The 24,783-nt window shown below is 35.1% G+C and overlaps 1 protein-coding gene across 12 annotated transcripts in view; it reads right to left on the bottom strand.

Moving 5' to 3' along the window:
• Positions 1-24,783, bottom strand: part of myo5aa (myosin VAa) — a 154,671-nt gene that overhangs the window by 127,673 nt on the left and 2,215 nt on the right. For 6 of the 12 annotated variants that reach the window (XM_068214928.2, XM_068214931.2, XM_073930020.1 and 3 more), the window contains exon 1: positions 16,720-16,934. The exons of the other annotated variants lie outside the window; for them this stretch is intronic. In XM_068214928.2, coding sequence (XP_068071029.2) covers positions 16,720-16,752 — 33 coding nt within the window. In that variant the 5' untranslated portion in view covers positions 16,753-16,934. Of the gene's footprint in view, positions 1-16,719; positions 16,935-24,783 lie in introns of those variants that run through there. 12 annotated transcript variants of the gene reach the window in all.

Below are 24,783 nucleotides of genomic sequence, written 5' to 3'. Positions count from 1 at the left end.
GAACTCCGGCGTAGTGTGGACGGATGGCGTAACCGTAGCAAAACTTATGCGTTTTCAAACTAAAACGCATTAGTGTAAACGGGGCCTGAGTCTATTTATCACTATGTAGCGCGTCAGCTGACAGTCAAGCACCATTATATGACTTTATATTTCATTATATGTTTTGAGGATTGCATAGGAGGGGTGACGGCACCTACAGTATTGTGAAAAGGAAGGGGAATCGAGCCGTTTTTATATTTATTTCAAAGTGCTTTCAAGTCTAAATAAAGCAAAAGCACAGAACAGACTCACATTTAAAAGCAAGGGGCTGCCCCAGGTGGTCGGTGGTGTGGGTCGCATACAGGGAGGCTTGGCTCTTTAATTTTTCTTGCCACTCTTCAGAGAAACATTGAAAATACGGGAGAAATACGTCAAAATACCTTTACGGGATGCTAGCGGGATAGAACTGTAAAATACGGGAGAATCCTGGGGAAAATGGGAGGGTTGACAGGTATGGTTAACAATGCAATTTTGTTACCAAGGCAATGACTGGTGCATTTGTATTACATTCCTAAGACGAAGCTAAAAGATGACAAGCCAGAAATCATTAGCCAAAAATGTGTAATGGCTAATGCTAATGACAGTCCATGACGAAGGAGACCAGAGACTGTTTTGTTTTAATGGAAGCCAGTGGAGGAGAGACTGATATTAACAAGTATAAATACAGTTGAAGTCAGAATTATTCGCCCCCTTTATTTATTTATTTATTTATTTATTTTATATTGCCTAAATTATGTTTAACAGGGAAAGGAAATTTTCACAGTATGTCTGACAATATAATTTTTCTGGAGAAAGTTTATTTGTTTTATTTTATAAGTTAATCCTTTAAATGTCACTTTAGAAGTGTCTTGAAAAGTATCTAGTCAAATATTATTTAATGTCATCATGGCAAAAATAAAATGAATCAGTTATTAGAAATTAGTTATTAAAACTGTTTTAACTGTTAAAACTATTAAAATTGTTTAGAAATGTTTTTTTTTTTCTCTTTATTAAACAGAAATTAGGGGGGAAAATAAACAGGGGGCTAATAATTCTGACTTCAACTGTTTATTCCAGCAAAACAAAATATTGCAATCTCAGATTTTTCCAATGCTAACGCCAGAACATGAGGGAGGAGACCAGAGGTTGTTTTGTTATAATGGAAGTCCATAGAGGAGAGACAGGTATTAACAAGTATAAGTATGTTGCTATAAAAGAGCGGCTAATGCTAACACCAGTACATGTGGAAGGAGACCATAGGTTGTTTTGTTTTAATGGAAGTTAATAGAGGAGAGACTAGTATAAACAATATAGATATGTTGCTATAAAAGTGTGGCCATGACGTCATCACTCTGTTGCCTGCTTGCTTGCTTGCTTGCTTGCTTTTTTTTCTTTCAGATACATTAAAATAAGTTCATTCATTCACTTTCCTTAAGCTTTGTCCCTTTATTGATCAGGAGTCACCACAGCGGAATGAACCAAAAACTTATTCAGCATATGTTTTACACAGCAGATGCCCTTCCAGCTGCAACCCAGTACAAGGAAGCATCCATACACACTCATTCACACACTCATACACTACGGCCAAATTAGTTTATTCAGTTTAACTATAGTGCATGTCTTTGGACTGTAGGGAAAACCGGAGCAACTGGGGGAAACCCACATGAACAAGGGAAAAACATGCAAACTCCACACAGAAATGCCAACTGGCCAAGCCAGGACTCGAACTAGTGATCTTCTAGCTGGGAAGTGACAGTGCTAAACACTAAGCAACTGTATCGTCACCTCCAAAATCAATCTATAAATGTAATGTTTAAGTACTAGAAACGATTCATTCATTAATGTTTCATTCATATTACTATGTGTGAACCTGCGTAGCGCATTCAGTGCAAAAGTGTAAAAAGGTTAACCTGGGAGAAAAGATTTCACCAGGGTTTAGAAGTGGATAATCTCAACCCGGTGAACTGAACCTCTGACTTACAGTCATTAACCTAATCTTCACCTGATATAACATCTCAATCTCATTTACTTGTAGCATTTCAATGAAACCCAACTGTGATCTCACGCTGAGCAATTTCCTGAACACGTCATTCACCTCTCCTGACATTACACTACCTTCATGACAATGCAGTTAAGCTTATGAGGGGATTCAGCAGTCAGTCGATCCCTGCGTTTTCTTTCTTGCCACCACAAACGCTACCTGACGTACTATGAGCGTATACTACATGAGTATTCTTAAAAAAGAATTGAAAATTTCAAAAAATTTCAAAATAAAAGAGTGAAGAGCCGAAATGTTTCATCTTTTTAAAGATTTCCCAAGTGCTGTTTAATGGAGACATTTTTGAAACATAATAGTCTTAATAACTAAATTCCAATAACTATTTTTCATTTGTCGTTGCCATGAAGATTCACACAATATTTTACCAGTGATCTAGCAACGTACAATATACAGTTTTAAACAGTACACAGAAATCCCAAAGCCTGACATGCTCATTTACAGTATATATCATCAAACAGTCATACATGTTTTGTTTTTTCTCAACTATTTATGTTTTCTAAAGATCCCATTGCTAAATGAAACCTCTTCTGACCCATTCAGGCCTGATTAGCGCATGAGAGAAGTAGCAAAATCCAATTATGAACCAATTATCCTTTTGATCTTTTTCACAAAGAACTAAAAGAATCAGAGCGATTCGGTTAAACACACTGCAGAGGTTACATTACTATTTTATTACTCTTTTAAAATCGTTGGATAATCAGAATTAAAGCAACTATAACACTGGAACTACAGAGGCAGTCATTTTGACTATTTTTAAAGCTGCAATAGGAGATGATGCTAAAATGCTAACATTAGCCTGAAAGCACTAAAAGCCTATGTTGCACCCTACAAAGCCACAACTCCTGAAAGCGCACTAGACAACATCACTACAATACATTATCGTAACATTCACCAGAGAGAAAACTTTGATGTAAAGTTAGCAACTGCAATATTAAACTTAAATAAAGGATGTTTGTTGATGTTTACCTGCCATTTTTTGTCTGAATCATGTTAGTGAACTTACAGATGACGAAATTGTGTCTGCAGACAGGATATGTAGAAGTATGGAATTGTATATTCTGGTTGTCAAATTAGGACAGCCTATTTTAATGTTTGGGCCAAGCGTTTTGATTGGACGAACTTTTCTTGGTCCTACACCTTGCACAGAATATTAAAGTACATATAAATACATTTGGACCACTTAATTTAATGACTGCTATCAGGATTAGGGCTGCGCCATATTGGAAAAATCTGACATTGCAATATTTTGCTTTGCTGGTATATACATTGCGATATAAATACAATCACACCAGATGATTTGAATAAGCTCTGTTTGGAAAGATTTCATTAATTTAGATCAACTGAGATGATCAAGTCTTTTACTAGGCAGTACATGTGCAGAAATCCTAATAAATAACAAGCAAAATAAATACAGTTTTCTGGAGAGTCCAAAGTTGGATTTATACTTTCGCCTGGCCCCACATCGCGCACCTCCGCTGACAGCACACACACACACATCTCGTGAGATGGACGAGGCTTCTCAGCCGAGGTGTCACCGACTCGGTCCCAGTCATTCCCCTCGCGGGCCAGCAGAGGCCGCCATCCCCGGACTTCTAGCATTACATCATCCACATAGACTGATTGTACACACTTGATCTGAATCACGGTAATGACCCAAGCCACCTATATAAGCCACACTTTAACCACAGTTCAGTGCGAAGTCTTGTTTAGCCCCGGCCAGCATTACTGAGCATTCTTTCCTGCCTGATCTCCTGTGCATAACCCCAGACTGTTTCTGACTCTTGAGTTGTCTTCTGCCTGCCCACGACCCTTGCTTGATACACAGACTCTGAACCACGCTGCCTGCCCTCGACCCACGCCTGTCTTAAGGATTCTGAACCACGCCACCTGCCACTGATCTATGCCTGGTAAATCACTCTGTGTCTGTCAGCCGCCAGCCCCACGACCTCTATTGATTACTGTTGATGTGTGTTCGCACTTTAGTGCGTGTTTGATGTTTGTGTTTGACTGTGTCTAATAAATACTGCAAAATGGATCCCTCCGTGTCAGTCTCCCCGTTACACAGACGGATAAACAGAGAAGTAGAAAGTTTTTGCAACTACTTCATATCATTAATAGCATTCAATGCTTTTAAGCTAATTATCTTTATTGTTTTTATAAATTATTTTAATGATTATGAGAATTTTTATAAACATTCAAGATTTTTATATAAAACAAACTTCGATGCATCACTTGCATTTGTTCATATCTCGGACAGTTCTACCTATTAAAGTTTATTAAAAATTAATGACAAGAGAACATGGATTGCTCTACAAATACATATTTGTATTATGGCAAGAATAAAAGCATAAAAAGTACACTTAATAAAAAATACAGATTTTTTTTTATATATATCTTTTTTTTATTTAGCCCGCTCCACAATTCACACATTACTGTCTGGGTAGTTTCTGTCCTCTACTTAAGCTAAAAAGGCAATAATGGTCCAATTATCAAATTATCAAAAATCAATTATCAAAGAAATAATTTGTAGCTCCATTATAGTTTTGATATTAAATTGTTTTAAATTCAAAATTGTAACACATACATCAGTGTAAAACGTATAAATGAAAAACATATTTCTGGAATTGTGTACCTGGGTCTCCACTTTTGCCATGGCCTCTTTTGGTTTTAACAAATTTATCCCTCAGACTTTTCTAAAATTTTTAACAAAAACGTTCCTCCTTTTCCACGGCTTTTGCAATTTCTAGCAAATAATTATTGGTCATCTGGTTATCTCTATGATCACGGATCATAAAGATGTCTGCACAGTCGTACCCGTTTCAGACAAAATCTCTTCAAAGTGATCCATACTCAACTCAAATCAAACGTGGCACCGCATGCACTGTTTACTCGATTTAAAAAAATAAATAAACATGTGCTCCGCCGGCCGAAATTATGCCGGGTGCACCCAAAGCGAACCTCCGCAAACTCCGCAATGACGTCACATTCGATGCGCACACTCAAGCGAACTAGCAGATGAGTTGAGTATTCAAGTACAGAAATTGAACAAACAAATGTAAAATAACATGGCCAGCATTGTAGAAATAATAAATATGTATTTAATAATATTTTTATCTTTGATAAATAATGTAATACTGCAATGTGACTATTGTAGATACACACATTGCAATATTAATGCTCAAACAATCTATTGTTCAGCCCTAATCAGGAGGTCAAAGGACTTTTAAACAGTTTCTGAAGACAATCAGCTATTAAATTTAGGTCATTGAATAACTTGGATGAAATAAAATCCACATACCTTACTACAGGTATGTGCTAAAAAAATTTGAATTTGAATATCGAGAGAAAATCAATTTTTTTAATAACTTGTTTCAAAAAGTGAAATGTATGTGTTTTATTAGTTCACTCGACACAAAGTGAAATATTTCAAGCTTTCATTTGTTTCATTTTGAATTTCCACCCCAGAAAACACAGTTTATTTATTTTGCTTGTAATTTATTAGGATTTATGCAGATGCACTGCCTATAAAAAGACTTGATCATCCCAGTCGATCCAAATTAATGAAATCTTTCCTAATAGAGCTTAATCAGATCATCTGGTGTAATTATATTCATATCACAATATACAGTTGAAGTTTTTCACAGTATGACTGATAACCTTTTTACTTCTGGAGAAAGTCTGATTTCCTTTATTTCAGCTAGAAGCAGTTTTTAATTTTGTAAACACCATTTAAAGGACAAAATTATTAGCCCCTTTAAGCTATTATTTTTTTCTCGATAGTCAGAACAAATCATCGTTATACAATAACTTGCCTAATTACACTAACCTGCCGAGTTAACCTAATAAACCTAGTTAGGCCTTTAAATGTTACTTTAAGCTGCATAGAAGTGTCTTAAAAATATCTAGTAAAATATTATTTACTGTAATCTTGGCAAAGATAAAATAAATCAGTTATTAGAAATGAGTTATTAAAACTATTAATTTTATAAATGTGTTAGTAAAAATCTTCTCTTCATTAAACAGAAATTGGAGAATAATATTAACAATAATTCTGACTTCTTATCCCAGCAAAACAAAATATCGCAATATCAGATTTTTCCAATATGGCGCAGCCCTAATCCTGATAGCAGTCATTAAATTAAGTGGTCCAAATGTATTTATATGTACTTTAATATTCTGTGCAAGGTGTAGGACCAAGAAAAGTTTGTCCAATCAAAAACAATTATAATAGGCTGTGCTACTTTGACAGGCAGAATATACAATTGCATACCTCTACAAATCCTGTCTGCAGAAACAATTTCGTCATCTGTAAATTCACTAACATGATTAAGAAAGAAAATGGTAGGCAAGCATCAACAAACATCCTTCTTTTGGAAGTGTGCTTTCAGGAGTTGTGGCTTTGTAGGATGGAATGCTGACTTTCAGTGCTATCAGGCTAATGTTAGCATTTTAGCATTCAATTCAGTTCAGCTTTATTTGTATAGCGCTTTTACAATGTAGATTGTGTCAAAGCAGCTTCACATAAATGGTCATAGTAACTGGATCAGGGTAGTTCAGTTTTTAGTGTTTAAGTTCAGTTCAGTTTAGCTCAGTTCAGTGTGGTGTGCATCATCTCCTATTGCACCTTTAAAAATGGTCAAAATAGCTATGTTTCCATCCAAAACTACAAATTAACTGGCAAAACTGGAGAATCACATAAAAGACGTGTGAATAAAGTTGTGTGTAGTGAACTTTTTTAAACAAATTATTGAAATTAATAAACTTTCACTTGATATTTGAATATTTTGGCATATACCTGTATACTACCCTGACTTTTCTTAAAATGTGTGTATATTTCAGTCTAACATTGTTATTTTATTACAATGACAAAGGCTAAATATTTCTATACTTCTGCCTTGAATTGCTAAAACTCAAATTGACAAGTATTTCAGCATCCGCTATTTTATTTATATTCCTTTATATTTGTGTCCATCTGCTGCCTACCACAAAATCCTTTCTGATAGCATGAACATAATTATACACTAAATAAGTGTATTTAAAATAAGGTAAAATATCACACACACACACACACACACACACACACACACACACACACACACACACACACACATACACACACATATATATATATATGTATGTATGTATGTATGTATGTATGTATGTATATATTAGGGCTGTGCAATCAATCGAAAATCCGAATTCGATTTTGGTTTTTAACGATTATGAAAAACCATTAATCGAGATAAACGATTATTTCATTACCGCCCCCTTTCCAGTTGTACACGTGTGAAAACTCTGCCTCTGCAAAGCTCAGTTCCACGGGAAAATGAGTAAAAGCATGTGCTGTAATGTAACTTTTGCAGCACGGGATGCGCATCATTCATATTTTTAAAAGTGCAAAAGAGCACATGCTGTTGTGTGTGTGCGCCGCATTTAGCCTCGGACAGGTAGCGTGTGTGTGTGTTTGCACGCACGCCGCGCTTAGCCTCGGACAGCAGAGCGCACACACTTCTAACGGGATCTTAATGTGAGCGCTTTAATGGTCAAATACATGCACATTTGTGTCAGAGCGTGGTGTTTAGTGATTATTCATATTAACCCTCATTTGAGTAATAAACAAACAAGTTGAGAATCAAAAGACACGAGAAAGAGAAACCGTATCAGAGCCGCACTATTCTTAAAGTGACAGCGGGCAATATTCCTGCTGCTGCTGTTTTTATTATTAATCAATAATAAAATCAAAAATACAGTGAAGATGCTTAAAGCACAGTTTAAACAACAGATTTAATAACTCATTTCTAAAAACTGATTTCTTTTATCTTTGCTATGATGACAGTACATTATATTTTACTAGATGTTTTTCAAGATATTCAGCTTACAGTGACATTCAAAGGCTTAATTAGGGTAAATAGACAAGTCATTGTATAACAGTAGTTTCTTCTGCAGACAATCAAACATATTTATTGCTTAAAGGGGCTAATAATATCGAGCTATTAAAATAGGTTTCAAAATTTTCAAACCTGCTTTTATTCTAGCTGAAACAAAACAAATAAGCCTTTCTCCAGAAGAAAAAAATATTATAGGAAATACTGTAAAAAAAAAACTCTGTTAAACATCAATTGGGAAATATTTATATATAAAAATAAATTCACAGAAGGACGAATCATTTTGACTTCTACTGATAATCGTTTTGAATAATCGTGATTACAATTATGACCAAAATAATCGTGATTATGATTTTATCCAATAATCGAGCAGCCCTAATATATATACACACACATACATACATACATACATACATACATACATACATACATACACAAAACCATACATACATACATAAGATAACATGAAAATAATAATAATAATAATAATAATAATAATAATAATAATAATACAACAATAGCATAAAAATAAATAATAAATTAATGAAAATAGTAATCATTTTAATAAAAAGAAAAAATAGGATATAGGTGTTAGAACTGTTAAGCTGACTTAATAATTGACTTATAATTTTGCTCATAATTCATTTATTTGATAACAAAGCAACATATTTACACACTTTTTTAAAGTCAACAAATCTCTTCAAAAGCAACTCAGTTTCCTTATTTAAAGTAAAGTAACTAATTGCTTTTTACAATGAACCACCATTTACAGCAAGGTGCAGATTACAGGGGGGTTTGGGGGGTTTCCACCTGAAGGACATGCAAGCAAGATGTATAGGGGGTTCAGCCCTTTAATACTGATAGTTTGCTCTGAGCTGTATTTTAAATATTAACGCTAATAATTAAAATAATATGAATATACATTTAACCACCCTTATTATGCTTCATACCATTGTGAATGCATAATTATGCTAATCAGTCTATGCGAGAAAGAAAATTCATTAAACAGTTTGAAACTGCAGATTTAGAGCACTGATAGACACGGTAAGACTTCACAAGTTTTCTCATAAAAAAGGTGTTTGTTTCTACATACAGCCTGAAAGTAAAGTCAAATTAGGCGCTATGTAGGTCATAATACACTAAATAGATCTCAAAGCACCGAAAACAAATATGTTTCATTATTAAATTAGATGTAATTTAAATAAATACATAAATGACTGAAGGATGTATTACACAAACTAACATAACCAAAAAAGTTTCACCCCTCTGATGGTCAATGTATATATCACACACTGAATTTTTTTTTTGTGGCGAATGCTCTTTCAGTTGCAACCCATCACTGGAAAACACCCATACACTCTCATTCACAAAAACACACACACACACGCAAATTCATTCACTATACAGACAATTTTGTTAATCCAATTCACTTATGGTGTACGTCTTTGGACTGTGGGAGAAACCGAAACACCCAGAGGAAACTCACGCGAACATGGGGAGAACCTGCGAACTCCACACAGAAATGCCAACTGGCCCAGCTGGGATTCAAACCAGTGACCTTCACTTTGAAAAATGCTGGGTTTCACACAACTTCTTCATGTTGTCCCAACACAAATCCATTCGTTTTCACAAATTTAAGTGGATTGAACATTAAAGTTGTTAAAAAAAAAACATGAATTTGTTTTTCTTGTTTAGTTCAGAAGTTTAGTTCATTTGCTTTATATGGGGGAAAAAAGTAGCTCAGACATTCGGATCTTTATATATGAAGTATCTCTTTAAGTGTTACATGACGCCCTGTGCTTTGACCTCGAAGTTTAAAGGAGAAAACAAGAGGAAAGTGAGAGAGCGAGAGCAGAACAGATCATCACATGACAAATACTCATGTGAAAATCTGCTGCCTGCATTTTCCCAGAGACTCCCTTCACCCGCCTCACTGCTACTACTGACCAGCTCTCAAATACACTTGCCAAAAATGCCTGAAATCCCACTAAATCTGTTATTTACAAAAGAAAAATAACTATGCTGCACTTGTTTACAGTTCCTCCAAACATTCCAATGCCAGGTTACTCTGGAGTTTGTAGGGCAAGGAACAGTGAAAACGAGAGATGCTCATTTCGGTTAATTTTGCTAACCGACAAACCCCGCTCGTTAACCGAATATTAACCGTTAACTTATCAAATTAACATTAAATTAATATTTGATTAAAAAAATCATTGATGTGTCTATTTTGTGTCTAACGCATTAAATATTGCATTTTAAAATACCGATTTACTTCAACATGCAAATATATTAACAACAGAACATAACAACAGAACATCTTTAAGCACTAAGAATAAACAAAGAATAAGCTAAATAAAACCAATAAAATAAAAAGGCCTGCTTTAGATATCTTCCACGTAAATTACAACTGGAGATTACAAAATGAAAATGCTGACTGAATCATTTTAAACTGGCATAGGCTGTTTTTTCCAATCATGTTTTATTTTTCTTCCATTAAATTAAATAGCAGGCTACCTCGGAAAAAATACTTCACGGAAAATATGCATTTAATTAATGCTCCGATGTAATTGTTATATCACAAACCTCTTTCAACTAATAGAACTCATTAGTTTAAAGATATGATTTTACCTCAGAGCTTCTGTACTTTCATTTTCTTCGTCTAACCTGCAGTTTATGTGTGAGCTATAGACACGGGCCAGTATAAGATTCTGATGATGTGATAACCTTGGATAAAAATATCGCAGTTTCACGGCTTGATGGTATTGTGAATACTAGTCTAAAATATATTATTTTTAATGTCTGGCTAAAAACAGGGCTTCTGCAGGTTTCATCACGCCAGATTTAAGACTTTTTAAGACCTTTTTGAGACCATTATTAATGAAATTTCAGACTTTCACATAGCAAAACGCTAATAAGTTTCCAATGTTTTTTTTTTCTTTACTTGCACCATTAAAATGAAAATTCTGTTATTTCTTAGCCACATATTTTAAATAATATGTCAAAACATGCAAACTCTAGTTATATACAAAAATATTTTTATTGGCATAGCCTTCTTTTTTAAAAAATACATGTTTTAAAAGCGATAATAAACAAAATTTATGCACAACATAAATTTATGCATCAAAACATGGAGAACTTTTAAACAAATGTTATTGTGAGGATGTAAGGAAGACAATTAAACCATATTGTAAAATAGTCAATAAATGTTACTTTGTTAAACTTTTTTAGATGGATTCGCCAGTTCTACAGATTGGCCATAGCTTTGCATGGACAATTACTGAAAATTAAGACCTGTTGAAAAGTATTTAGGAGCCACAACATCATATTTCAGTGAATTTAATAATTTTTAAAGGCTTAAAATAGAACACAATATATTTTATTTTGAGAAACATTTATAATATTTTGGAGCAGTAAACATGTCAGGCTGGATAATGGAAATTAAGCATTGACTTCTGCTGTCTTCATTTGTTTCAAAAATTTATTTTTTTTACAATTTAAAACAACATCTTTGCATATAGTTTCTACTGGAGATACGGTTGTCCTAAAAAAACGTTTTAAAAAGTAAATAAAATTTTTTTACACATACCTTAGGACAGTATTGCTTTTAAAATCTTGACTTTTTCAAACCGCGGTACACCTTGAAAACGGTTATCGTCCCATGCCTAGTGTGCTGCATGTGATGAAATACAGTAGCTATGTTTTGATCCACCTATTTCTATGCGCATTTTGCATATGCGCATAAATAAACAGTTGATGGAAATACCATGAAAATGTTTTCACAAATTTTAAAAATGCGCATAAAAAAACATATGCGCATAACTGAGTGGGATAAACTTTTTTTCGGTAAGAAAAGATATAAACTACGATGGAAACACTTTTTACTGCACAAACTCCAGCATGCACATTAAAAAAGGTCATATGATTTTGTTAAAAGAGATCATGTGATGACGAAAATGAATGTGACTGGACAAACCAGCAGGCTGAGCACACTGTAAAACATCTGAAATGTTGTTTTGGTCATTATAAAACGCCTAACCGTTTCAGTATTAGTGTTATTATATTATTAATGATCACCGGAATCATGAGTGTCTGTGCTCCGCATCTGACACCTTCAAACACCACCGCGCTTTCACTTTATGCAGCGAACTGATAACTGATACCATTAATCGGATAAAAACACACCCTTTCGGATAACAGTGAATCGGTTATTTTGATCATCCCTAGTGTAAACAAGCATCCTGATCATTTACCACTGCAAAAGACAGGATGTCATCCAAACGCAACAACGAAATATTTAATTCAGTCACATTTAATGGAAACGCAATATTCACACACAGACAATAAAATGGCATTATATGAGATTTCTAATTTTTCACTGAGCAGAGCACTGTTCTGATAAGCAACTGTTAAATATTTTGTATTTATTAGTGATTCATTAAGTGTTTGACCCACTCAAACAATTACATTTGCTCTTTGTTTCAACTATATATTTAAAATAAGCTGAAAAATATGAATCCAGACTAGTCTCAAAAGAAATTCACGCAAAAGACATGATGTACACATGCATAGCCAAATTCACATGCATAAAACCAAATTCACGTGCTTAAAATAAAAATACATTTTCATAAAATACATTTCACAAATGCAAAACACCATTTGCAAATATATTAGAGTGTACAAAAAGTTTTGAATGTTTAAAACTTGTGAGTTCATCCTGAATGAGAATGTGCAAATCCTCTTTCACGTACGACTCCCCCTGGATACATGTGTGTGTATTATTGAGACTTTCCTGCCAGAGTCAGGACTACTCGTACCTTTCAGCCAATCAGATGAGAGCTGTATTCAATGAAACCAACTCTGCACCTCTTTTGCGCAGACTGTTCCTCTCCAGCATGGCGAACGGAGAAAGCAGCAGTCACACTTTTTTTAAATTTATTTATTTATTTGACCATATCCTCACTCTTTTTATCTATTATTTTGAAGCAGCTCCGCTTTTCTTATGTATTGTCTCGCAGAGACAATAAATGAGCAACATGTATCCTGCAGGGTAATCATAAGTATCATTCCGGCCACGCTAGCAATGCAGCGCCATTGTGGTCCAGTGGTTAGCACGTTGAGTTACCATTCCTTGAGACCCGTGTTCAAACCTCACCTACGATGCTATCTTTTTTCTTTTCATTTTTATTGTTAAGACATATAAAACTGTAAAGTTGTTGAACATATGAAGTTCTAAAGCAGCTGTTTTCTTGAAAAAGACGTGATAGTGTCATTAGAAACTGAAATGAGCTAACCCAACGAGCTAACCACTGGACCACAATGGCTCTGCAACTCAGACATGGCCGGAATTATACTTATGATTACCCTGCAGGATACATGTTGCTCATAGGGCTGCGAGACAATAAATAAGAAAAGCGGAGCTCCGGCAAAATAATGGATAAAAAGAGTGAGGCTATGGACAAATAATTAAATAAATAAAAAAAGTGCGACTGCGACTGCTGCTTTCTCCGTTCGCCATGCTGGAGAGAAACAGTCTGCGCAAATGAAGCACAGAGTTGGTGTCATTGACTACAGCTCTCATCTGATTGGCTGAAAGGTACGACTTGCCTAGACTCTGGCAGGAAAGTCTCAATAATACACACACACGTATCCAGGGGGAGTCGTACGTGAAAGAGGATTTGCACATTCTCATTCAGGATGAACTCGCAAGTTTTAAACATTCAAAACTTTTTGTACACTCTTATACATTTGCAAATGGTGTTTTGCATTTGTGAAACTTATTTTATGAAAATGTATTTTTATTTTGTGCACGTGAAAATTTTTTGTGAATAAAAATACATATTTTATGCACATGAATTTGGCTACGCATGTGTACATCGTGTCTTTTGCGTGAATTATTATTGAGTCTAATCTGTCTCCATAGAAAAAACACAACTCTAGAGGTTTTGAGGGGAATACTTAATTGATTTGTTCAATCCACTTAAACTTGTAAAAACTAATAAGCTAAACTAACTTAATTATTTCATGTCGTCCCAACACAAATTGATTGTGTGGAACTCAACATTTTTTACCTCATTTATATTACATATTAATATATGCGCAATATTTTTTTGTCTTTTGTGATAAATGTTTATTTAATTATGCAAACATGTTTTTTAATTATCCAAAACCCAATTTGGAGACTTTCAAAAATATGGACCATGGTGGATTTTTTAATCAAGTCCTTGACATTTCTGATGGATATAAAGGACATGATGATAGTGTCATGTTGCATGTTCTGTCACAAAATTACACATGGTCACTTGAGACTTATTAGATGGTCCCTTAACGACAAATTTAGCCATTTCCAATTCACAAAATTGACCCCTACATTTGATAGAGGCTCTGGATCTCAGCTGACAGTCTATACAAGGTACACATTGTACTACTGTATGTCTCCTCTGTGACTGAACCCATGATTGTTGCAATACTATGATGCAATGCTCTACCAATCGAGCTTTGCAATTCTCAAATTATCACGTAGATGAAAGGGTCAATGAATTATGTCTTACTTGCAGTAGGAGTGCTTTTTTAGAAAACACTCTTATGGGTTGTATTTCAGGAAAGTGATAAATGATCTATAAGGTCGTATAAGTTGGAAAACAGGCTGCCATCGTAGACGGCCAAATTTGCTGAACAGTGAAAAGAGCTGGAAACCACAGCAGTGCACAATCAAGAATATAGCGATTGCCATGATGGACATCATGGCCTGAGAAAAACGGCTGTCTCAAAATAATCACTTTAGCATATTGTGCAAGAATATTTAAAATAAAAAGCATATAAAATACACACACACACACAAACACACACACACAAATGTTTGTTTTTGTGAAAAGTGGGTACATTATATAGGTTTCCATTCATTTTATACTGTTCAAACCGTATATTATATTGCCCTCACCCCACCCAACCCCAAAAACCAACCATCACAGGAGACTGTGTGCAGCTGTACTCTCTGATTAAACGCATCCTGTAGGATTTATAAGCTTTTTGAGAAATGAAGACGTCACCAATGTCCTCATATTTCACCTCTTTTTTGTAATACCTGTGTCATACCCATGTCATTATACAGATGTGTGTCCTAATATGACACAAAAACACATACACACACACACACACACACACACACACATAACAAGAAAAGTCAAGCTTTAAATTGTTAGTTTATGTGATCTGTAGCTATGTAACATGACTTAAACATGGAATGATGTTTGCTGTTTGTTCAAACTACGTATTTAAAATGAACTAAAATAACACAACTCTTGAGAGGGTTTTTTTTTAGGACAACTTAATTGTTTTATGTTCAATCTAGGGTTGGGCGGTGTTGACCAATTTGGCATCGTACGATGTCTAATGTGAAACATCGCGATGGATGATGCCATCGTCGTCATTGGCAGGGGGTGGGGTGGTTGTTAAATATCAATTAATTCATAACAAATTAATGAATTTTAGCCAACCATTTTCACTACCTGACCCACATGGTAACCAAACCGAAAATAAAATTACAAACAAATGATCACCTGTCAATCACTTTTTTTTCTTGCATAAATCGTTCTAATGGCTTTTCCCACAGCTGGTGGAGGAGATGAGAGTTTGGTTGGAGTTCACTGTAGTGCATATATTTTCATTGTTTTCACTGCAAAATCCTCACCGCGTGCGAGGATTTAGGAGGCATTTATGCAGAAAGCATCTTTGCACCTAAAAACGCCAAACGCAGCACTTAGGAACAGATTAAAACAGTTTTTATGTGAACTTGCTGAAGTAAAAAAGCCTGCAATGCTTGCCCCGCCTTATAGCCTATATTTCTGAGATAATATGCCACGTTTTTTTAACTGTGCAGAGTTGTAGCTGCTTTACTGGGCCTACTACGCTACTGTATTTCAATACTGCTCATTTTGGTGGTACTTGGAGAGACAATTTTTTTCTGAGGTGGTACTTGATGAAAAAAGTTTGAGAACCACTGTTCTAAAACAACAAGTTCTTGAGGCTTTATATTAATATATTATGTGCATGAAAAATAAAGGCATATTAAAGTGATACTTCACCCAAAACTGATAATTCTGTCACCATTACTTCCCTCTTTTTAATTTATTTCTTTTGTAGAAACAAAAGAAAAAATATTTTTGAAGAAAGCTGAAAACCTAAAGCCATACTATTTGTTCTTCCTACAAACAAAGTTAAACGTCACAGGTTTTCAGCTTAATTTCAAATATCCTATATTGTGTTCAACAGAAAAAAGGAACTCATAGATGTTTGGAAGTCAAGGGTGAGTAAATGGTGAGAAAAAATTAATTTTAAGGTGAACTATCCCTTTAATATGCAGGCGATGTCAAATGTCAAAAACATTAATATAGAATGTTTGAACCATTGTTTTTTGCATTCTTGTTGTTATTGGTATTCTGACTGATAAATCTGATTTGCACACCCTTAATAGCAACATACAAGGTATTTACTAAGCTGTGAACAATCCATAAGGAATCTGAACAGCTATACAGATGACACCAAATGCAAAAGCAATGAAATAAAAAGCTTGATTTGTGCCAGTTCAAACCAGAATGTAACGGAAGGTAGCTTATCTTTCATGCAGTTTTTTTTGCAACAACACAACAATGCTCAAACTACTACAACAAACAATTTAGACAACCAATATTTTAGTAACCAATACTACAGTTGATACTAAAATAACACGATTCCAACAAGCAAATAAAATCCAGTACTTACTTTAATAAACATGAAATCCAACTCCTGGTTCATGTTTAAAGCCCAAACTGCTCTATTTCATACTGAAGGGAAAAAAAATGACGTCCGTCCTACTTCTGCCAAAGCTATAAACCATGCTAGGGATTGTTCAATGCATCTGATTGGTTCCCTGATTCCAGAAGGCTATACATTGACAACTGAGTCTGGGAGACGCTCTTCCGAATGGCTGATGCTCTAGTCAGCGGAGAGAACTGTTTGTCTATATCCTCAGCTGTTCTGAGAACAGCTAAACCCTCTAGTGTCACATGAGCAAGAACAGAAGCTTTATTTAATGGCTTCATTCTGCAAAACACACACATGTACCACAACCGCTGCTTGCTGAAGAGCCGATCAGTGGACAGAAATGAAAATTAAAAAAAAACAACTTTACACTTTAAAGGAATGGATTCTCCCTAGTGCATGGATGTCATTCCATTTACCATACAGACCTTATTTACCTCCTAGTAATGCAGTGCACATGTTGGCAATCACTCGTATGCTATTTAAATAAATAACCGAGTCATTCACATATCTGTTTATCTCAACAACAACAACAACAAAAAGAGATAACATAGTTACAACATAGAATGTCCACATGATGAAGGCATCCATGTTGGATTCACTGGTTTTGACAATGCTAAAGGCTATGTATGCTAACAGCTGACAAAAATATGCATTCTTGCTAATTAGATTTTTTTCTCTTTGCATGTTTGTCACTTAAACTTTTAGAAAACAAATTCTAAAACATTTTAAATACATGTTTCAAGGTAAATACTGCATAATTTGAACATGTTGTGATATGCGATGCTAAAGGCTATGTTTTCTAACAGCTGACATTATGAAAATGTGTTTTTGCTTTTGACAACAGATTTTTTTTCTTTTTGCTTGTTTGCCACTTAAACATTTAAAAAAACACAAATTCTAAAACATTTCTAAATAAATGTTTCAAGGTAAATGCTGAATAGGTTGGAGCGAGTTGTGATTTGTGATGCTAAAGGCTACTTTTGCTAACAGCTGACATATTAAAAATCAGCATTCTTGCTAATAGGTGTTTTTTTCTTTGTCACTTAAACATTTAGAAAAAACAAATTTTAAAACATTTTTAAATATATTTTTCAAGGTACCTGGACATGTGATTTGTGATGCTAAAGCCTATAAAGGATAAATATGCATCATTGCTGCATCATTGCTATAGAGAGCAACACAGACTGCTTGAAGACCATTCCAATGTAACTGTACTTGTGTATTTATTTGATTTACCCATATTTCATTTATATCTTCCCTCCCTGTGCCCTGTTGATTTTAGAATTCTGCATTCACGCAAGTTTTTTTCCAGTTTATCATGTAAAGTATATACATAGAAAACAATGATTCAAAGATGATCCCTTGGATTTACACTTTTTTACCTTTAGTGGTTGTAAACAATTTATTTGGGCTGAATTTAAACAAATAAATGAAGTTGAACATTACTAAATTTAATTTGTTTGTTTAAATTCAACATATTTTAGCAACAATTTTGCGGACGTAATTTTTTTCAGTGTAACAGTATAGAGAAACAGATAAACAGATCGAGAGACCAGAGAAATAAGATCTCCTAATCAAATATTTTCATTGAATAATAATAGGAGTGCTCAGTTTTTATCTACATTAAGAAATCTGTTGCAAACAACTGAGAATTCACCAATATTTTTCCGAATGTGTTAATCTTTGAACTCGAAAGCACCACTGAAGTACTTTGTGCATTCCTCTGACTGACAGCACATAAATGCACGCAGTGACTAAACAGCTGCGTGTTTTTACATTTAATGTGACATAACGCTGAATACCTGCTTGTCCAAGGAGCACAGCTGACACAAATAAATTCCTGGACAAAAATTTCTTGTAAATTAGAGTATGTATGTCAATGCAAGATACTTAATCAATCCCACAATGCACATTAATAAGGAGTGTACATCCAATGTACACTCAAGAGAAAATACCTATAATGCACTGTGAGAGTTCCCACGCTGAATGTATCCTGCATCTGATCATAATATGTCCTCCACAGCGGAATCCTCAAAGTTTCAAAATAAAATATTATTTAATAACAGAAATATTTGTTTACATAATAGAACTCAACATATGTTGTTTCCATACTGATAGACAGCTCACTAAGTGTTAAATAACTATGACAGGGTTTAAAGGTTCAGGACACCCCGGAGAACTTTTTTTTTGTATTAACAGATGTGTGTGTGTTGAGCATCAGTTAAGACAATGTTAGCACCTGTCAGCTTTAATTCCGGGTTTAAAATGATTTTTGGGGCGGAATCAAAATCGGCGACGTAGCGCAGAACTGCAAGTGCAATGATGACGCGTCGGTTTCTCATTATTATTCATAGCGGAGTTTTCTTATCCTATGAGAAGAGCCGGCTGCTTAATTATTCATGAGACCTGCCAGACCTGCCAGTGTCAAGCCCGAGCTGAGAGACACGGAAACCACGGCACAGTATTTAGCCGTTCATGAAGGCTCATATGCGTTTGTTTCCATCATCCACAGGGTTTGTTGCAATTTTTCCCCCGCGATCTTGTCAGGGCCGATCATACAGCAAAGCTGTGTGTGTGCTGCAAGCATTTTTGTCGGGAGAGCAGCCCGAGAATTAGAGAATGGCGGACGCTGTCTTTCATCAGGAGTTCGTTCACATTCAGACACATCGCCGTGATGCTGTGTTTGCCTAAATCCTCCAGATTACCAGCAGGGTTAATGGTTAAAATAGTCGGGTCAGGAGACCTGCTGCACTGAGTCTGCTGGATACGGGGATTGAGGGAGAAGTCCTCATTTATAGTGTTTACATGAACACACATCTTTATAATGATATAAATTGTTGTTGTCTGTATATGAAATTACAAATAACAAATGTAGCAGGGCATTAAATCACTGTTCATTTCTTTGCATTTTAACTTTGTAAACTATAAATTCATGCGTCTCCTCTTTGTGTCTCATTTTGTGAGCTAACTGACAACAACAGTTATTCGCTCCCCTTCTCCCCTGCTGGCCACGCCCACTCCTGCCCGATGCTCACGGAGCTCCACGCCCATTAATCATGCATCTTTTGAAAAAATTCTGAAGTAGACTTTAACCGAAAGAGGGGGGTGTCATGGCCCTTTAAGAAGTTTAAAATCTAGTCCATCTGGAGGATTTATCAACTGGTAAAGCACAACACATGTGTGTAAAAAAGTGTTTGACCCCTAACTGATTTTTTTTTTTCTATGTTTGTCACTTTAATGCTTCAGCTCATCAAAAATGTAAAATATTAGACAAACATAGCAAAAGTAAACATGTCATGCAGTTTTTGAATGAAGGCTATTATTATTAAGGGAAAACTAAATCTAAAATTATTTCACCCCCTGTTGAAACATAACTCTGGTTTAACAAACTTGAGTTACATTTCCCTGGCTACACCCAGGCCTAATCACTGCTAAACCTGTTCACAATTATAAATGGCACCTGCCTGACAAAATGAAGTAGACCAAAAGATCCTCAAAAGCTAGACATCCTGCCGAGACCCAAAGAAAATAAATAAACCATAACAGTCTGGAAAAGCGTATGAAAGTTTCTGCACTGCAGAGAACCACAGTGAAAGCAACAACTCCTTCAGGAGTTACAAAAGAGCCCTCAACAATATCCTAACAACTGCAGGCCTCATTTGCCTCAGTTAAGGTGAGTGTTCATGACTCCACCATAAGAAAAAGACTGGTTTCAAGATGAAAACCACTGCTAGGTAAAAAGGACAAAAAGGCTCATCTCAGATTTGCCAGAAGACACAGTAATGATCCCCAAAATTCTTAGAAAAACACTTACAAAACATTTACAATTTACAAAACAAAAGCTGAACTTTTTGGAAGGTGTGTGTCCCATATGTGTGGTGTAAAAGTAACACCGCATTTCAGAAAAAGAACATCATACCAACAGCAAATTGTGGTGGTGGTAGTATGATGGTCTAGGGCTGTTTTGCTGCTTCAGGAAGCAGCTTCTGGAAAATTGTTGTTATGAATGGAACCATGAATTCTGCTGTGTACCAAAATAATCTAAAGGAGAATGTCTTTTAGTAACTTTTGGCTCTACAACAGGACAATAATCCAAAGCCCTCTAACAAGTGCACTACTGAATGGCTGAAAAAATAATAATAAGTGTATGGAATGGCCTAGTCAAAGTCCTGACCTGAATCCAATTTAGATGCTGTGGCATTACCTTAAAAAGGCAGTTCATGGTAAAAAAAAAAAAACCTACAATGTGGCTGAATTACAACTAATCTGCAAAGATAACTGGGCTAAAAGTCCTCCACAGTGCTGTAATAAACTTATTGCAAGTTATTAAAAACGCTTGATTGCAATTGTTGCTGCTAAGGGTGGCCCAACTGCTTATTAGGTTTAAGGAGCAAACACTGTTTCACACAGAGCTGTGTAGTCTTGAATTTAGTTTATTCTTAAACAATAAAAACCTTTATTTCAAAATGGCATGATATGTTCTTTCTAGTCTTTTCACACCAACAGCAAAATGTGGTGGTGGTAGTGAAATGGTGTGGGGCTGTTTTGTAACTACAGGACCTGCAACACTTGCTCTGAAAAATTGAACCATGAATTCTGCTGTGTAACAAAATATATTGAAGAGAATGACCAGCCATCTGACCTGAAGCTAACCTGAGTTCTGCAGTAAGACAATGATTCAAAGCACACCAGCAATCCACTTTAAAACAAGAAAAACAAAATGAAGGCTTTGGAGTGGCCTAGTCAAAGACCTGAACTGAATCCAATTGAGATGCATAACATTAAAAAGAACGTTCATGCTTAAAAAAAACCTACAATGTCGCTGTATTACAACAAATCAGCAAAGATAACTGGGTCAAAATTCCTCATTGGTGCAGTCACAGACTCATTGCAAGTTATTAAAAACACTTGATTGCAATTGTTGCTGCTAAGGGTGGCCCAACCGCTTATTAAGTTTAAGGGCCAAACAATTTTTTAAACAAGGCTATGTAGTCTTGTATTTAGTTGTTTCTTAACAGTTAAAACCTTGTTCAAAATGGCATGATCTGTTTTCCTAGTCGTTGACTAATATTTTAATTTGTTTAAAAAATAGGCAGACGACAACTTTGAATTGGCCTAGTCAAAGTCTTAATCTGAATGCTGTGGCATGACCTTACAAAGGTGGTTCATCATGCTCAAAAACCCTACAATGTAGCTGAATTACAACAATTTTGCAAAGATGACAATGCTAAAATAACCACATGGTGTGTTTTTTTTTTTATTTTCTTGTCTTTGACTAATATTTAAATTTGTTTAAAAAAAATGAAACTTTGGAGTGGCCTAGTCAAAGTCCTGAACTGACTCCAATTGAGATGCTTCGGCATGATATTAAAAAATATGATAATCTGAAACATTAAAGTGTGATAAACATGCAAAATGGCTTTTCACACCACTGTATACATATGTCAGTGTATGTAAAACTGGAATGACATGACTTTGTGAATCTTGATCTTTGATTGTTTCAGCCTCAATTGACTGACAGCAAACCTGCAGCTTTCTGTGTTAGAATAACACAATATAACATTAGAAAGCAATGTCACTGACAGAAATAAAATAATAAAAAAGAGTAGCACAACCTCTTCACAAAATCTGTATTTTTGCAAACATATCGAGAGTATCTGTTTCTATAGCCTCGTGAAAATGCTAATTCACATTCTGTTACAAGGCTCTAGTGATTCTGCAAAAATGCTGTTCCATAAGAACCAGCCTGAGGCCCGAATTCCATAATACTAGCAAAAGAACAGGCCATTCCCAGCATCAATGTGAGTTTTATCCCGAGAACATGAGCACACACAAAGACCTGCGTGTTCTCAGGGCTGTCTACAAACCCGAGGAAATTGTGAATATGGCTTCCTGGATTTGGTGACCTTTGAGAAACGATAGGAAAATCTCATGCTGACTGCAGACAGCCAAATAAAATATTTAGACATGACATCACCATAGTTAAGATCATTACAATAAGTATTCTGTCTGCTACATCAGAATAAGCCAAAGAGACACTGCTGCACTGTATTGAAGGAGCTGTTGATCTAAAAATCTGTATTCTGTCATAACTTTCTCATCCTAATGTAGCAACAAACTTACACTGCGGCTATCTTTGTTCATGCAAAACATCTAAGGTCTTGAAGACAGTATCAAATGTTTTTGTACATATTATGGAGGGAAAAGCCTCAAAATTTCTAATTAAAACATAAATAAAGATAAGCATGACATTAATACACACAACTCGAGTAGTGTTCCAGTGAAATTAAATCTGAGTATCTGATACACAAGAACTAATCCTCGTTGATGTTATTTAATATTATTTAAATGTTTGTTTACTTATTTTACTTATTAATTACATTCAGTTACATTCAATATACAAAGTGACTGTCACTTCAGAAGACTTTTCAGCTTAAGAAATGTCATGCTTAATTTGTGGTTGAGGAAGCTTGAAAGTTTTGGACCCCACTGACTTCGTATGGGTATTTTTTATAATTCTTTTTAATAATTTTTCAGGGTTTTTCAGCTTTATTAGACAGGACAGTGGAGAGAATTGACAGGAAAGCGTGAAAAGCAAAGAGAGCGGAAGGATCGGCGTATAGGACAGATGTGTCTATGCACCTTGCACTACGCCATTGCCACTGATGGCAAAAACTAAATCTAAAATCGCACTTTATGTAATCATACAGATTTATAGTGCTTTATTTTACACATATCCTATTAAATATCATATTCTATAAAATATCCACTTACAAAATTATCAGTATGATATAAAGTAATGTGTTAATCTGTCAATGCGCTGAAGCCCCATGCCTGAAATGAACTTATTGCATTGCTAATTTGCTTAAGGTGTGATTTAGCTTGTTGTGGTGTGGGTTCATCCACTTGCCTTTTAGCCTAAAGAATATATTCTTAACAAACTGTATGAATTTGTTTTGTAAAAATCAGATTCTTAATGCAGTCAGCAGATCAATAACTTTTAATTTATTCAATTTGAAGGGCAATGCAATGCACCTATTACAAGAAATTGACCCAAGTAATTTGATTAACTGATATTGAAGCATTGTTAGTGTGTCAGCAAACAAACGTGATGATAAACTATAAAGTCTACTTTAAACATGACATTTTATTATTCTTTTATCTTGCAATCAAATTCCCTTGTCTTCAAGTCTTCCTCGATTTGAAAATTGCCTGCACTGCTGGCAAAATATACCTCTTTCAAAAATATGCTAATTAACATCAGCAAATGCTAGTAGCAAATCAAATATTAGGGTGGCACCCGGGGTGGCCAATTGGATGCCACCGACAGCCCTCTGGCTCCTCCTTTGAATATTGGATTACACATATTCTAGCTAAAAATTAATGAATGAATGAATGAATAAATAAATAAATAAATAAATAAATAAATAAATAAATAAATAAAAAGATGGCAGCACAGTGGCTCAGTGTTTAGCACTGTCGCCTCACAGCAAGAAGGTCTCTGGTTTGAGCCTCGGCTGGGCCAGTTGCAGCTTCAGTGTGGAGTTTGCATGCTCTCTCCATGTTGGCGTGGGTGTCCTCCGGGTGCTCCAATTTCCCCCACAGTCCAAAGTCCAAAGACATGCGCTGTAGGTGAATTGAATAAGTTAAATTGGTCGTAGTTTGCGTGTGTGAATGCGAGACTGTATGGGTGTTTCCCAGTACTGGGATGTGGCTGAATAGGCATTCGCTGCATAAAATATGCTGGATAAGTTGTGGTTCATTGCGCTGTGGCAACGCCTGATTAATAATGTGACTAAGCCGAAAAGAAAATGAATGAATGAATGAATAAATGAATGAATGAATAAATAAATAAATAAAAAAGAAAATAGCTTTACAGTAGATCCTTCAAGTTTTCAATCCTCCTCAGAAATCTTCAATAGGTTGTAATGTATAATAGAGCTGCCAATTAGACATTGAAAATTTTATTTTTCACAAGCTTGCATTTTATTCCATTACAAAATCAAAATGTCTATTTTTCCA

Source organism: Danio rerio, chromosome 18 (assembly GCF_049306965.1).
Source record: "Danio rerio strain Tuebingen ecotype United States chromosome 18, GRCz12tu, whole genome shotgun sequence".
Lineage (NCBI taxonomy): Eukaryota > Metazoa > Chordata > Actinopteri > Cypriniformes > Danionidae > Danio > Danio rerio.
The sequence above is the reverse complement of the archived record's forward strand: the minus strand, read 5'-3'. Positions and strand labels throughout refer to the sequence as shown.